Source organism: Parus major, chromosome 2 (genome assembly GCF_001522545.3).
Source record: "Parus major isolate Abel chromosome 2, Parus_major1.1, whole genome shotgun sequence".
NCBI lineage: Eukaryota > Metazoa > Chordata > Aves > Passeriformes > Paridae > Parus > Parus major.
In genome coordinates, this window is record NC_031769.1 from 105,925,514 (window position 1) to 105,940,133 (window position 14,620).

Sequence of the window (14,620 nt, forward strand, 5' to 3'; positions counted from 1 at the left end):
TTGAGGTTTCAAATGTTAACCTGGAACTCTACCTGTGGGTTCCCTCTGACTTTTCCGCTTTTAAGTTGAGAAATCTAATGTAGTGGTTTTTTGCATGGGCAGAGTCTCTTTTATTCATGTTGTTTTATTCATCTTGTATTCCGTTCTTTCAAATTAACTGTGTTGGTTTTTTGGGTATGGTTTATTTGTTTTCTTTAAAATCTGAAGTAGAAATACTTCTGTTAAGTGGGTTTTAGATTTAGCCTAGTTTGCAAAGAAGGGAGGTATTTTTTTCTTGAATCTTAATTACTCTACTGTTGCTGGATCTTCTTAATCTGTTGGGAAATTATAATGAGCTTTTAAAAAGAGGTCTCAAAATAACTGAATTTTGTGAGAGTTTCTGTCAGGGCAGAGGAGAAGGAGATCCAAATTGCTGTCCACAAGGAAAAGACAGGAAAAACTTGTTAGGTTCATTTGCTGAGCTGGCTGCTTCTGCTGGCACTTGCATCCTTCCAAAGTGGACATGATGTCTTTTGCCTACTCCGTGTGTGATAGGAAAAGCAAGGGGTGTTGCAGCTGGGAGAGGAGCTTCAGGGCAAGACTGGAAGATTAAAAATCACCTTTGGTTCTTCTTGTCTTCAGAATAGTATCACCTGGCTTAGCATTGTCCAAAATCTATTAGTCTTAGACTGTAGGAGCCTAGCAAAGTTAATATATTGCTTTCTATAAGACAATTTTACCTTTCTCTCTTCCTTTAAAGTTGCAGGCAGTGCTTTGGTCTTGATGTGCCTTTGTAATTTATTTCCCCCCACCCTTGATTTGTAAATAGAATTGTGGCTGTGGCTGTCACTTATTGTATTAAATAGAGCCTCACAAAGCAAATGAATCTAAACTCTAAAAGCAAAGAGAAGAATTGTTTCTTTGTGTTTCAGATAGCAGTGTGGAGGAGGTTGCTACCTTATGTGCTAGCAGAATCCCGTATGTTTGTCACGTTGTTCCTTGGTTAAAAAGTGTTAATTTTTCTCTTCAGCCAGCAGCTGCAACAGCTAGTGTTACTACAGTTACTGCTGTAAAGCCTTTGAGTACTGGAACACCTGTAAAACTTCCAGTTACAGGACCACCTGCACGAGCTATCTCCCAAAAGGCAGTCTCTGTGAAAGCAGAGGGCACAACAGTAGCACAGACCAGCGCTTCTACAGTAAGGAAAAAAAAAGTTTTTAATTAAAAATTAACATTCTGTATGTTCATCAGAGGTTGAAGAGACAGAGCAACATCTAATACTCTTCTCTTTATTTCCACACTAGGAGATGCTAGAGAATGTGAAGAAATGCAAGAATTTTCTTGCTACGCTAATAAAATTGGCGTCTAGTGGACCTCAAGCCCCTGAGATGGGGCAGAATGTGAAGAATCTGGTGCAAAATCTACTGGTGAGACTTTTTTTTCAAAACAGTCTGTGTCATTTGTGTTTAGATTTTTGACATTTATGTTATCACAGTCTTGTTCCTGTTATTTTGTAGCTTTTTTTTTTTTCACAGCTCAAGAGTTGGATCTGTGGCTGAATACATCTGACCTTCGTTAAATCTTACATTATAAATCTTATTTTAACTGGATGCCAGTGTTATTTCCCCCCTCACATTTCTGTTTCATTTTATGCACACAGGTAACTGATAGCAGGAGGAGGTGGTAGTGTTAACACAGCTTCTGGGTCTTTTTTTTTAATGTTAGTGTAGTTTTGAGTGCTCAGTAGCAAGAATCTGATGTGAAGGGTGCAGTACAGTGCTAAGTCCATACTACTGCTTTACTCCAAGACAGAACTGAGCAGTGGAACAAGAATGACATTATCAATAGCTTAAAAACAGTAGGATGGAGCAAACAATGTGGTGGCTGCCAACCTCTCTCTCTTTGCAGGTGGCTTCCGTATGGTGCTTTGTGCTGTATCCCAGCACAGCTGGGTTTTCCTGGTAACGATTTCTCCTGCCACTTCTTGTCATGGCATTTGACCGCTGCTGCTGCGTTGCTGTTCCACCGTAGCAGAAGGCTGTGTGCTGGTGGAGGGGGGTGGCTTTGCTAGTGGTACCAAAGGGCTTTTCAGTCTAGGAAGGTGTGATGTAGACAGATGTAATTTCAGAGAGCAGATTGTTTGAAGATGCAGCCTTGCAAAAATTTGATTCCTTAGCCTCTGTCCCTGCTGGACTATACCCCTTCCTTCTGTGGGAAAAATAAAGTTGTTCTTTCTTGTGCTTACAGTGCTTTCTTTTTTTTAAGAGCAGTTAAGAGATGTTAATACATTGTTAACTGCACACTTGTTTGCTTTTTGTAGTAGTTTAAAAATCTGCCATTCAGTATGTGTATGATTTAAATGCAGAATAAAGTGATGTTTTGTGGGTATGACAGAAATGTGTAAATTGAAGCTGGGGAGCAAAATGATCCTTAAGGCAGTGTTTCATGAAGTGTGTGGCAAGCACCCTGTATGCACTGAGCCTCAGTGTGCCAAACCACTTGCATCTGTATCAGTGAGACCTTGGTGACCCATGTCTGCATCTCAGTGAGATCTCAAATGTTCTGGCTAAATGGGAGAGCTGCGGGAAGCTCAGTTTGTCTGCAGATACGCTGTCTTTACAACCCCTGTTCTGGTGATGTAGCAACTCGGAACAGTTGCTCCAGAGGTGAATATGGGTGAGAGGAGTAATTTCTCAGCAGAAATGGAGATTGGTGCTGCTCTTTGTGTGTCTGTACCTTCTTGGAGGAGGTAATGTTCTTGGTGACTCTGGGAGGGTGAGGAAGGGCAGTCTGGGGCTCAGCCCTGGGTTGCATTTTGCTGCAGCTTCCTAACCCCCCTCCCAAGCCCTTGAGGGTGTTTGTGTTGGGACAGGGTGGAAAGCATTAAGAAAGGAAACTACTCTGCAATTGAGAGGACTGTTACCATGGGGGTATGCAGAAATGTTTTGATTGCTCTTGAAAGACAGTGTTAAGTGTTCTGTTTTATTGTGTATTCATTAGTTTAGAATTGTCTTACGAAAACCGATAAGTTGTCATTAGTCTTCGATGCCTGTAAGTTTATTTTCATGCAGATAAACTACTGTACTGAAAGAAGTACTAGTAGTTGATTTAAAATACATCTACACAACAATGAGATAAGGATCAGAATCAAAAGGATCAGTGCTTCTTATAAACTTTTTTTCTATCCCTTCACTTCAGTGACTGGTGTGAACACCTATCCCATGGTGTGTTAGCTGCCTGTAGCTGAAGAAAGCATAAACAACTGGGGTAATACATATGGACATTACAACATTATTCTATTCTAACTGCCCTTTTCTTTCTTTCTGAAATAAAGCAGGAAAAAAGCATTTGAGTACTGAAATTGAACAATGCCATGATATGTTTCCATGACCTTTTGCTACATCTTGGGGAAAAAGTGGGGTGGATTCAGTTATAGCTTACTATTGTAATTATATTTTCCTCTTAGGAAGCAAAAATTGAACCAGAAGAATTTACAAAAAAGCTGTACATAGAACTTAAGTCATCTCCACAACCCTATTTAGTTCCTTTTCTCAAGGTAAGTGTCTAATTATGGATAATGTAGTATTTAAAGAGGGAAGGAAGGAGGACCAGAAAAGAAAAGAGTTTGGGTGTTCAAATAGGTATTTGTTCAGGTCAGTTGAAGAAGAGTGCTTAGCATACCTCTGTGTGACTGTTGTGCTTGGAAAGACAATTCTTAAGGGGAAGGGGAATTTTTAAGGAGTAATTTATGCTGTGTTCTTAATGTTGTAGAGTAATTGCCCTCTAGGTGTTAGTGGAGACCAGTGTTTTGGAAGCTGTGCATCTATCTACAGTAAATCAGCTATGTTAAGCTGACCTCTTACTTTCTCATCAAAATCGTAGCAATTCTGAATTCTAACTTAGAAGCTGACAACAGTGGCCATGCACAGCTTATGCCATATTAAAGATCAAAGAATCTGCGTAAAGCTGTTCATCTTCTGCTGGTACATGTTTAGCTGGAGGCAGAAAAAAATCTTTACCCATTTCTCTAGGAAGGGTCTGACAAGACTACTTCTTCCATTCAAGCAAATAATCATACAAAGGAAAGAACATTTCCTTGAGACTTTTAATCATATGATAGAGTGGTATTGGCAAAATAAAAAAATAATTATACAGCAAGCATTAAGTCTCAGTGAAAACATGGAAAACTACATTAAATTTACTAAATTTCAATGTACACCATCCTCCTAGGCTTGTTAAATTTGTACTTTTGTCATAGGTGTGATGGGAAATAAAGGAAGAAAAGTGGTAAAGCTGGGGCAGAGTTTTCCTGGAGTTTGCCCTTTTCCTTGGTATTTGACAGGCCATATAGCAATGCATGTGGTGATGTTAATATTGCTCTAGATGGCTGGTGTTAATCTGCTCAAATGTGGGGAAAAAAAATTTCTTACAGTGGCAGCTTTGCAGCTTTTAAATGCCTTGCTAGCCAGTTTACCATGAGTCTGAAAGACTGCAGTCATCTCTGCAGGACCTTAAGCTGAGATGGGAGATTCAGATTTGATACTAGAAAAAAAAATTACCATGTTAGGATGGTTTGGCATGGGGAATAGATTGCCCAGGGAGGTGGTGCAGTCACCATGGAGTCACCACACTGGAGGTGCTTATTAGGATCCAGATCTGGTGCTGGGTGATGGTTGAACTTGACAGTCCTAAAGGTATAAGATTTCTTCCAACCTTGATGATTCTATGATACATAAAATTTTCCTATTGGTCATTTATTACCTGTTTAATTTCCTGGAGGCTTCTTAAATGCCCATGCAAACGCCAGAAAAGTAAACAGCTCAGAGAATGGGTTTTCTGCATCCAGCGTGGCCCTGGCTGCAGAAGAACCAGGCTGTGAGTACAGGGTCAGCATGACTGGCACTCACAGAGGTGCTCAGCTGTTATGAGAAGCCATCCAACGATGTCAAGAGCTGCTACACTTGATGCAGAGAACTCAAGGCAATTTTGCAGGGGTTAAGTTGGGTTCATCAGTGTGGGTCAGACCCTGACCTGTCTCAGCAGAGCCATTGTGTGTTTCTGCTGCAGCGCACTGCCAAGTACTGGTATCATCTAGGCTTCTCTGATTTGGGCAGTGTCCCTACCACATAATCCTTGGCACGTGCTCTCTCCCTGTTGCATGCTGTATTAGCAAAGATATACTGTGACTTCAGAAGTGTTGTTCAGACACGGTTGGAGTTAGCTGACTTTGCGGTGTTGCCAATCCTTTAACATCTTGCACCCAGATTGCCTTTTCCTGAAACTCTGTAAGGATGTGCGGTTGATACACACAATTAGGTTGATCTGTAACTCTGAGCAGCTGTGACTGGAACTGAGTGCCAAATGGAGGATGACTTCAGGAGCACTTCTCTAAGGTGCTAAGCGGATCAGTACTGGCCTTGTTTGTGGGGGAAATGTTTGCAGCTTGAGTCTGGAAAGAAATGTGATACGGCTTTTTGCCAATCCACTTTTAGCCAGTGAAGTGGAATTTTAGGGATGACTCTCTGGAGTCAGCTCTTATCTTTGAGCTGCAGGTTTTTGATGAAGTTGTGCATGTGTTTTGTTTTGTCTGTTCCAAGAGGTAGAAAAAGTACAGTGGCTTTGGCTGTGAAGCCTGCTTGATTTTCAAGTCTGCTTGATGCTTTTGGTACATAAATTGCATCAGGAGCTAAGCAGCTTTAAAAGAAAAAGAAGTGAATTTTAAAAAACATATGGGCTGCAAAAGGTGTGGTTGTGCAAACAATATGATTACTTGGTATGCTTGCATGTGAAACATGAACCTTCTGCATGAAGTCCAAAGCTGCAGCACTGTGTTTGCAGCTCTTACAAACTTTAGCAACTGTTAAGAGGGGAGGAAAAAATACAAGGGTTTGCAAGAATATACAGGTAGCTGCAGAATTGATTTCCCCTGGTTCAGAGCCATAGCAGATTATAAACAGTGAAGGAGAAAAATCTGTGGAGAGTTTGAAGATTATTCTGTCCATTAACCTTCTCAAACACAGCTGTAGAAAAAATGAGATGTTGCCAGATTCCTTTACTTTTGTTCTCCTGTTGTGAAGAAGTAGCTGGCTGAAGTTGTGTTGCTGCAGCTCTACAGACATTATTTAAGTGCCATCCCCCCCTAGTGTAGATACAGCTGTATTGGTATAAAAGTGTTCTTCAGACCTTGTTTCTGACTTTATTGGATAATTCCTAGCTCCCTGTCAGGCTCCATGAAATAAACACAGCTGCTCCAATATAGCAGGGGTTTTTGGCAAAACAAAATTCTTTGAGGTAATAAAGCAGTTAAAATCATCTTACTCTGAAACATAAATTCCAAATTGAAAAATCTAAACAGAAGAACAAAGTTATATGCGAGTTTCCCCCTAGATGGGATTTACTATGTGTAGTGTAGCTGTGATGGTTGACCTTTGCTCAGCTGGTGTTTCTTGTCATCTTCACTGAACAGGATTGTCCTCAATTTAAGCGTGCCTGAAATTTAACAAAACTTGTTTGCCATTTATTGTCTCATGAAAAATGAAACTGGAAAATGAGGAAGAGGATTCAGTTACAAATGTATTATTATTGTGGAAAACTCTGCTGCTACTACATCCAGTGTTTTTTCATTTTCCTTTCAGAAAAGCATGCTTGCCTTACGGCAACTAATGCCTAATCCTCAGAGCTTTATCCAGCAGTGTATGGAGCAGCCAGCTCCAACCCAAGAAGTGGTTTCAACTTGTACCTCTGCAGTGCCGGCTCCTTCAACAGCAGCGGCCACCTCGGCTGTAGCAACAACCGCTCTTCCAGTTGTAAAACCCGTGCCTGCCTCTGTAGCAGGCACAGCCCCTCTGGTTATCACACCAGTCCTTGCCAGCACATCGGCAGCAGCTTCTCTGCAGGCCGTGAAGGCTGTTCCTTCCCCTGCAGTGGGGACAGCATCGCTCAGGCACGCAGCTTCCGTCCTCACCACGACCGTGGCATCATCCGGGCTCACTGCTGTCCAACCTGGCAAGCTGGTCTTCACCTCTACGGTGCCAACGCCCTCTCTGCCGTCTGCAAAGCCAGTGCTGGTCTCTACGGTGGCATCTTCAGCAGCAACCCCTCTCCAGCCTCTGAAACCAGTCATTGGAACCCCAATTGGTCTTAAAATCTCGCAGCCCAAGTGCGTCGGTGCGCAGTCAGTCGGTGCTCAGCAGGTGGTTAAAGTGAAACAGCTGGTAAGATGGATTCTCTGCTTCTCTGTAACTAACCAGGCTCCTCTACTTTGACTCTTGCTGTTCAGTAAAGAGGATACCAATTTGGACCTCTGGTTCATTTTTTGTTTTTTATTTTAATATATGAAGGTAGTCTGTCTTGAGTTCGTCAGTTATGTTTGTCATAGTTTAGAAATACTGAGCCCTTGCTGGAAAGGTGAATCTAAAGCCAGGCTGTCAGCTTGGTCTCTTGGAAGACATGTCAACCACCATTTCACCAGACTGAACATCCATCTTGAGACACAAGAGGATGTGAGGTCCAACCCTCACTCTGCACACAGCCAGGCTAGGTTGGCAGCTGGGAGAAAAGGTAGGAAATGCAAGTGTCAGAAACAGAAACTGCTGATGGGATACTTAGATTAATTGCTCGTGGATGCCCTGTTAGGGCTGTGCCTCAGCTAGCCACCAGGGATCCCAGACTCTCTCCCCTGGTAGCTCCTGCCCTGGGTGCTTTGCAGGCTCGGTGATGTTCAGCGATATGTTATCTGAAATGTACCAACTACCTCAAGGAGCTTTTCTGAGCTCAGTTCTGACCTCCACATTTACTAAGACATATTAATTACGAAGTCGTCCAAAAGTGAGCTTTTTCTATCAGGCCTCATTAGCTAGCAAAGTCCAGGAGGAATAACTGTCTTATTAAAACAATACCCTCAAAAGCAATGTGTTAACTTTTTTGTATTCTTGGCACAGGTTAACTTCTTACTAATGTTAATATTAAATACCAAGAAACTGTAGATCACAGGTAAACCTGAAAGAGCAACTTGGTGAAATAAATTAAGTTTGGCTTATAGGTGTTTAAGATATGAGGTAGCATGGTGTCTACTTGTGAGCAATGCTCTCAAGTATTTTGAGAGAACTAGTCTCCCTTCGGTAGATAAACAATTCTTGCAAAGGAATTCCTTGTAAAGATTATTTTTCTTTAAAAAGTGGGAAAACCATTAGACTTCCTGGGAAAGTAGATTTACTTTCCACAGGTATAGCAGGACGTTTGCTATGTGAGTTTTCTTTTTCAGCTTGGATATTACGTATACTTGATTTAACAGTGCTCAGACCCCTGAAATGTTTTGCTTTTTCAGTTTTCTTCCTTTGAAAGGGCAGACGGTAGATGTAATAAAATAATCCTGCATTCTAAAGAAAGAGTTCATGCTGTGGTAGTGTAAACTACCATAAGCATGAGCTTTTCTCCTCTCCAGACTTACTTAAAAAGAACAAAACATTCAACTGTATGGGGTGGACAAGGAGTCCTTTTTCTGAGTGGATTTGTTTTAAAAAAAAAAAAAGCAAAATACCCTCAACCCCAAACTCTAAAGAAGAGTTATTAATATTAAGCATATGCACTGACAATCTTGGCTAGTAGTAGCTAAAGTCAAATTGGAAAAGGAGTTGGTACTCATATTGTCTTTGAGGACTAAGTTTGAAATTCCAGCCAGAAGAAATGGAGAATTTCTTAGGTAGTACAAGGGTAGGAGAGCAGTTTGTTGGCTACACATCAGGTCTTGTAATCCAGAGGAAAGGTTGACCATCTGTACAAATAGGCAAGGAAGCTTAGCTCCACACAGGGGAGTCAAAACACTTCTTGAATTTGATTGTGGTGAACTCAAGAAATGGCTTCTGCCTCTACACTGCTGCATTGTGGCAGTCTGCTGCAATTGCTTTTCTTTGCTGTGCCTTACATATATTGAATTGCATACAAAACATGTTTTTACCCTAATTTAGGTAGATCCCAGGCACAGTGATTAAAATTCTTGCTCTTCTCAGATACAGTTGAAGGGCTGAGTTGACTGCTTCACTGCTTAGCCATATCAGGAGCTTGGTGTTTGTTCTGACAACTTTAGTGCAAAGGGCAAGTTAGTAGAAGTGGCTATATCTCCTATGGCTTCCCTGATGCCTTTTCCTGAAAGGGCAGAGGGTCTATTTTGTCCCATTAGAAAACAAATCTGAACCTGCCCTCCCTAAACAGAAGAGTCCTACTGCCAGCTGAAAAAGGAAGCACACTGCCAGCTGTGCAAATCTGCTTATACAGTGCTGCCAGCAATTTTTTCCCTTTTCAGCCCACAGGGATGTCTGATGCCATGCACTCCCTCTGCATGCCCCTTTCTAATTCCAGCCTCTTGTGCTTGAGAGAATTTGAACTTTTCATGTGCCAGCTCCATTATAATGTTCATGGTACTCAGGAATGCAGCACTGCTGTATTTTAATATCAAATTTGTTACTGGAGTGATGCAACATGAAACTTTACATTTCTCTAGCATTATTATCAATACTCTGTGTGGACACTAAGGAACCTGTTCTTCAGGGGTGCTGTTGGGATTGACTGCCCTCCTGTGCTGTGAGAGTCGCACATTTTGAACGATTTTCTCCTGTGACATTTTTAACACCACCTCATCTAAGGGTGTTTGTTTATAAAGAAGTTTCATCTTGGAAATAGAATTTGTCTTGCTCTAGTGTTGCTTTGTCTCTTGTTAAAGTGCAATAAATGGAAATTTACTATAGCAGATGCTGGCATCCATTGGTGAGAAAGCTGCTGTGAGATTACAGCTTCATGTCAGGCATAACCAGCGAGGGGTTTATGGTGTAGTCCCCACAGTTACCAGTGAGAGACACTGCCTGGAGATGATTAATGGTTGAACCAAGGAGTGAAGTGTTTATGCTGTTGCAGTTGTTTCTTCTTAGTGAGCTGGTAGTGCCAAATCCTGTCGGAGCTGAGCTTTCATGAACAATCTTCTCCATTATTTTTTTTTGTCCTGGTTATTGCTTTTGCATTCAATTAGTGAGGCTTCCTTCATGAAGTGATATTGTTTGTGTGTGATGATACCTCAGCATCCCTCTGCTGATCTCCAGACTTTGTTTTATGAATGTAAAACATGTTTGGTGAGGCTAATCAAAGTCTGTTTCAGGCAGCTGTCTCTTCTATGTCAGTTGGATGTTGTGTTGCTTTTTTTTAAAACTTCAGAACACTGGTAATTTTATTCTGATGTCTGTGTCAACCTGCTTAACAGGGCACAAAGGAACAGTCCCTTTTCTTTATTATTTCTCCCTGCTAACCTGAAGAAAAGAGACAGTAACTCCTTGTCACAGATACTACCAGTGTTGGTAATGCTTCATTCTGGCATTGGATCCTTGTTGAAATTTCCAGTTTTGCTGTTCTCCCATTGCAACTTCCAGCTTTTGTTAGTCTAGAGCTAGAATGGCAAACAGAAAAGGAGCTCTACTGCCAACACAGCCTTTGTTTCTTGGCAATGTAGCTTCCACTTAGACCACTGTTGTAACATTGCTGTCTCTGTTCTTTTGCCTTCTGTACTTCAGTCTGGAATGCTTATGTTTCCTCCTGTGCTGTTCCAGTGTTTTGCATGCTGAAGATGAAACATTGTTCTTCCTGGTGGTGAGGAGGATCTCTAGGTGTGTGTTAGTGCTAGTGGAGCCTCTGAGTAGTGTGTCCAAGCTGCTTGGCTCCTCATTGATTAGCTGAACTCACAAAAGGCACTGCTAGCATTATTCACAACTTGTAGGTTTAGAAACCGATCTTTCTGAGAGATCAAACAGAACTCTGGGAAAAACATAGAGAAGTAAATGTTAGCATCTGTTCTACTCCATGAGGAAGTGCTGCATGTGTGAGCCTCATCTCTCCACAGTCTGTCCCTGTATTCCTGTAGCTCTTTTCTCCTGTGAACCTTAATGTTAACTGTCTGTCAGGTTTTCAGATACCACTTTCAGATCAGTTGCTCTATTGCTGCTGCTACGCCAAGCCTTAGTGCTACCAATATGGAGGTGGTTGAGAAGGGTGTCTTGGCTCTTTGATACACAAAGTACCTCTTTTTGTGTACATGTGAGGCTTATGTTGATGATAGTTGTTAACAGGGGAGAAGTTAGATGACAGAAGAGAGCCTAATTTCTGAAGTATTGTCAGAAATACAAATGTCAATTCTTTAATTACTAGTGCAGTTTTGCTGTACAAGCACTCTTTAGACTTTCTGAAATAAAAGATGTAGAGGAGAAAAATGGTTTATTGATCCTGACATTTTCTTTATGTTAGTTTTTGGCTGCTAAGAAAATAGGATCCAGTCTGAAGATGTTGATTTTATGCTTTGGTGAAGTAACACCTTCCTAGGGCCTGTAATCAAGAACTTTTTTAAACATGTATCAAAGCTGAAGCTCACTAGCTAGGAGGTTTAGAAGTGAGATTTTTAGGGATGTTGCAATCTTATTACTTTCTTGCATTTTAATAGCTGCCCCTGAAGAGGAAGGATTAGTATTTCTGGGCTGTGCCTGGAGGTGTGTGTTGTGATGACATCCTGCTGTCTGGTTTTGTTTCTTTGAAGAGTGTCTTTAAACAAAACCATGAGCTGCCTTCCTTTATACCCTTCAGCTGTGTACTGATGTCTTTGTGTAGAGGCTCTACTTGCTATAGGTGTTGCTATTTAGTACTTCATGTTCCTGGTAACCGATGTGTTCAGTGTACTTTAGCGTAACACTTCAAAACCCAGCATCTCAATTTACAATTGATGTTGCAATTCCAAAAACACATCAGTGATTTTATAGCATGTACTCTTTAATTCCTAGCAGGTAAAGTATTTTGGGCAAGACTTCAGTTGTTTTGGTGTTCTCCCTTTTTGACCAGGTGTTTGTGATACCTACTCTTTCTGAAGTTATTGGCAGGCAAACTCACTCTTTAATAGTTAGCCTGCTGAGCAAGACTTAGGTAAAAACTCTCAGTGTAATGGCTTTTGTGATTATTAGTGAAACTTGTCTGATAGAGTTATCAGTAGAGAGTAGAGGTGAAGTGTCTGTTTGAGCTCAGTGAATGAGCTTAAAGCTCACTACCACTTGTTAAAATTTCTTGACATAAAGTTTAAAAAAAAAAAGTATTTTCTGAGCATGCTGTTTGCTTTAAACTGAAAACTAGACAAGCATGCCTGCCCAGTGGCACTTCTGGCTAAATGGAAACACTGATACTGTTTACTTCTCTGTATTTTTAGCTCTTCTCAATCTTGATATTGGATATTCTCCTTCCAGGTAGTCCAGCAACCATCGGGAACCATTGTCAAACAAGTATCCACGCTCCCCCAGCCCTCAGTGCTCACCCTACAGACACCTGCTGAGAGGAAGATGCCGCTGAATACACTTGTTCAAACCAACCAGTTTCCTGCAGGTAAAGTGCAGGGACCTCTTTCACTGAGAAGGGGGAGGACTGCTGAGGTGTAGAAGTAAGTGCAGGCTGTTGGCAGATTGTATGAATGCCAAGAAGGTGGCTGTCTGTCAGGAGCAACCAGCTCTGTGCATTAAATTGAACATCTTTACTGTCTGGAGCTCTGAAGAGAAAATCATTGTCACACCTCCTTCTGGTACTTGTTAAGAGCATATCAATCAAATATCTGTACTTCTTAAAATACTATGACTGAGCTTCTTGAAGTGAGCTTCTTCTAAGCTGATGATTTTGAGAGTTGTTTCATGAGACCCTGCTTTTTCCTTCAGCAGGTTTGGGTGATGCACAATTCGAGTTTTTCTCAGCCAGTCACTTTTCATGGAAACATTTCCCTGGTCAGCACAGAAGGGAGGGTGTTTGCTGAGAGTGTGTGAGGCTTTGGGCCATACAGAACTTGTAGAATGTAAGATTCTAGAGTGTCTGGTTTTCAGATGGACCCAGTTAGTTGTTACTGAGTCTGCAGTAGCCTTACCTAGAAGAATGTGCTGACTAAACAGTTGTCTAAGCATTTTGCTTTCTACTACAGCATGTTCTTTGTTTTGTTTAAGGTTCCATTCTGAAGCAAATTACTTTGCCAAGAAATAAAATACTGTCGCTTCAAGCATCTCCCGTTCAGAAAGTGAAAATTAAAGAGAATGGAGCAACATCCTTCAGGTAAAAATGAACAATATCAGAAGTTAAGTATAGAAAGGAACAAAAGGAAGAGGCAAGTAGAGATGTAGGAATGGAGCTCAAATAAAAGCAACTTTGTTCAGAAGCTTTTTTCTGGTACATGTTTTTCATGTTAGAAAAGTCATTAAGGGTAACCTTAAAACTTCTACGCAGATGTTAATTGTTCTTAGCGTAAGAAGACTGTCCTGGTGAGGTTGGGTTTTGTGTCAGTTTTTCACTGACATGTTTTCTATCCTGTAGATAGAAATATAGATAGAATACAATTACTGATCTAGTTATCTTGTATTAAAGTCTCAACAGGATCAAAACAGATAGAACCTCTGTTTTTTGCATATAGTCTGATAGCATTTAACTGCTTGTAACCTGTCTAAAGCTCTGTGCTGCATTTCAGAATCTTTAATTAGCTTCTCTTACAAGCTTGTTTCTGTGTGTATGGGTGAAAGTCTTTGACTACATCTCTAACCATGCTTTCTAACATATTCTCTAGGCCTTTAGATTGCAAGAGTGCTTAAAGCCTTTAGTTCTGGCAACTGATTAACTTTACAAAAGCAGAAATTATTTTTACAGCTGTGAAGTGTGATGTTGGAACTGAGGTACAGACTGCCATAAGCATTATTAGTCTTACCACCTCAAGGCAAGTTTGACATTGCTCTTCCAAGGCAGGCATGACGACACCTCTGTGTTGCTGACCAGTTGACTTATCTCTTGAAAGCTGCAGCTTTGAATGCACTGGTATAGACAGAGAGCTGCTGCTGTTCACAGTAACATACAGTATACAGTGAACACTTAAAAACAGTGGTTTCCAGAAGTTGAAATGAAAAGCTCGTGTTAAAGCAATAGCTCTGTCCATCTGCCTCAAGGTCTCATGAAACGTGCTTTAGAATATAAAGTGGGATGTAGTTTTGGGTAGTGATGTTAAGAAAAAAACCTTTTATCAATATCATAATATAACAAAATAACAAACAAACTCATACACAAAGAAAAAAAAGAATTGTTTTTTTCTGTGATCTTCCAAATGGAATATATTAGCTGTCTTACATGACAAATTTGAATTCTTGGAAGTCGTTCCCTGAATTGTTTAATTTCTAGTGTAGGAAAAAAACTGCTTTTACAATATGATTCAGTAGAGATTTCTCTGCTTGCTTTTGGGTTGTGATCTTCAAAGCAGCCTAAGTCCATGAGAGTTTAGGTAGGAAATCTCTAACTCACCTTAAATTTTCTTTGTAGAGTCTCTTGTCTCTGGAGAGTCTGTCTTTGGATATACCCTTGGTGTTTTTTCTATTCACTGCTATAATTAAACTTTCTGACCTATGATCCATCAACTGCTAATCATGTGTGAGGCAGAGAAAGGCACCATGGCCTGCTTTCCAATTTTGTGATAAAATTTGTTACAAGCAGAGAGTGTGTCTTGTAATTGATGTGATTGTACATGTGGCTCTTACTGTGCACTCAAAGCAGTGTGTCATCGAGCCTGACTCCCTCTGCTGTTGTGTGACTAGGCTAGGTAAGGATTTGA

The 14,620-nt window shown here is 40.8% G+C and overlaps 1 protein-coding gene across 1 annotated transcript in view; it reads left to right on the forward strand.

Annotated features, from left to right (window-relative positions):
- Positions 1–14,620, forward strand: part of TAF4B (TATA-box binding protein associated factor 4b) — a 71,603-nt gene that overhangs the window by 20,197 nt on the left and 36,786 nt on the right. The window contains exons 6-11 of the mRNA XM_015652548.1: positions 1,010–1,177; positions 1,284–1,406; positions 3,446–3,535; positions 6,615–7,193; positions 12,243–12,378; positions 12,981–13,086. Of these exons, the coding sequence (XP_015508034.1) occupies positions 1,010–1,177; positions 1,284–1,406; positions 3,446–3,535; positions 6,615–7,193; positions 12,243–12,378; positions 12,981–13,086 (1,202 nt within the window). The remainder of the gene's footprint in view (positions 1–1,009; positions 1,178–1,283; positions 1,407–3,445; positions 3,536–6,614; positions 7,194–12,242; positions 12,379–12,980; positions 13,087–14,620) is intronic.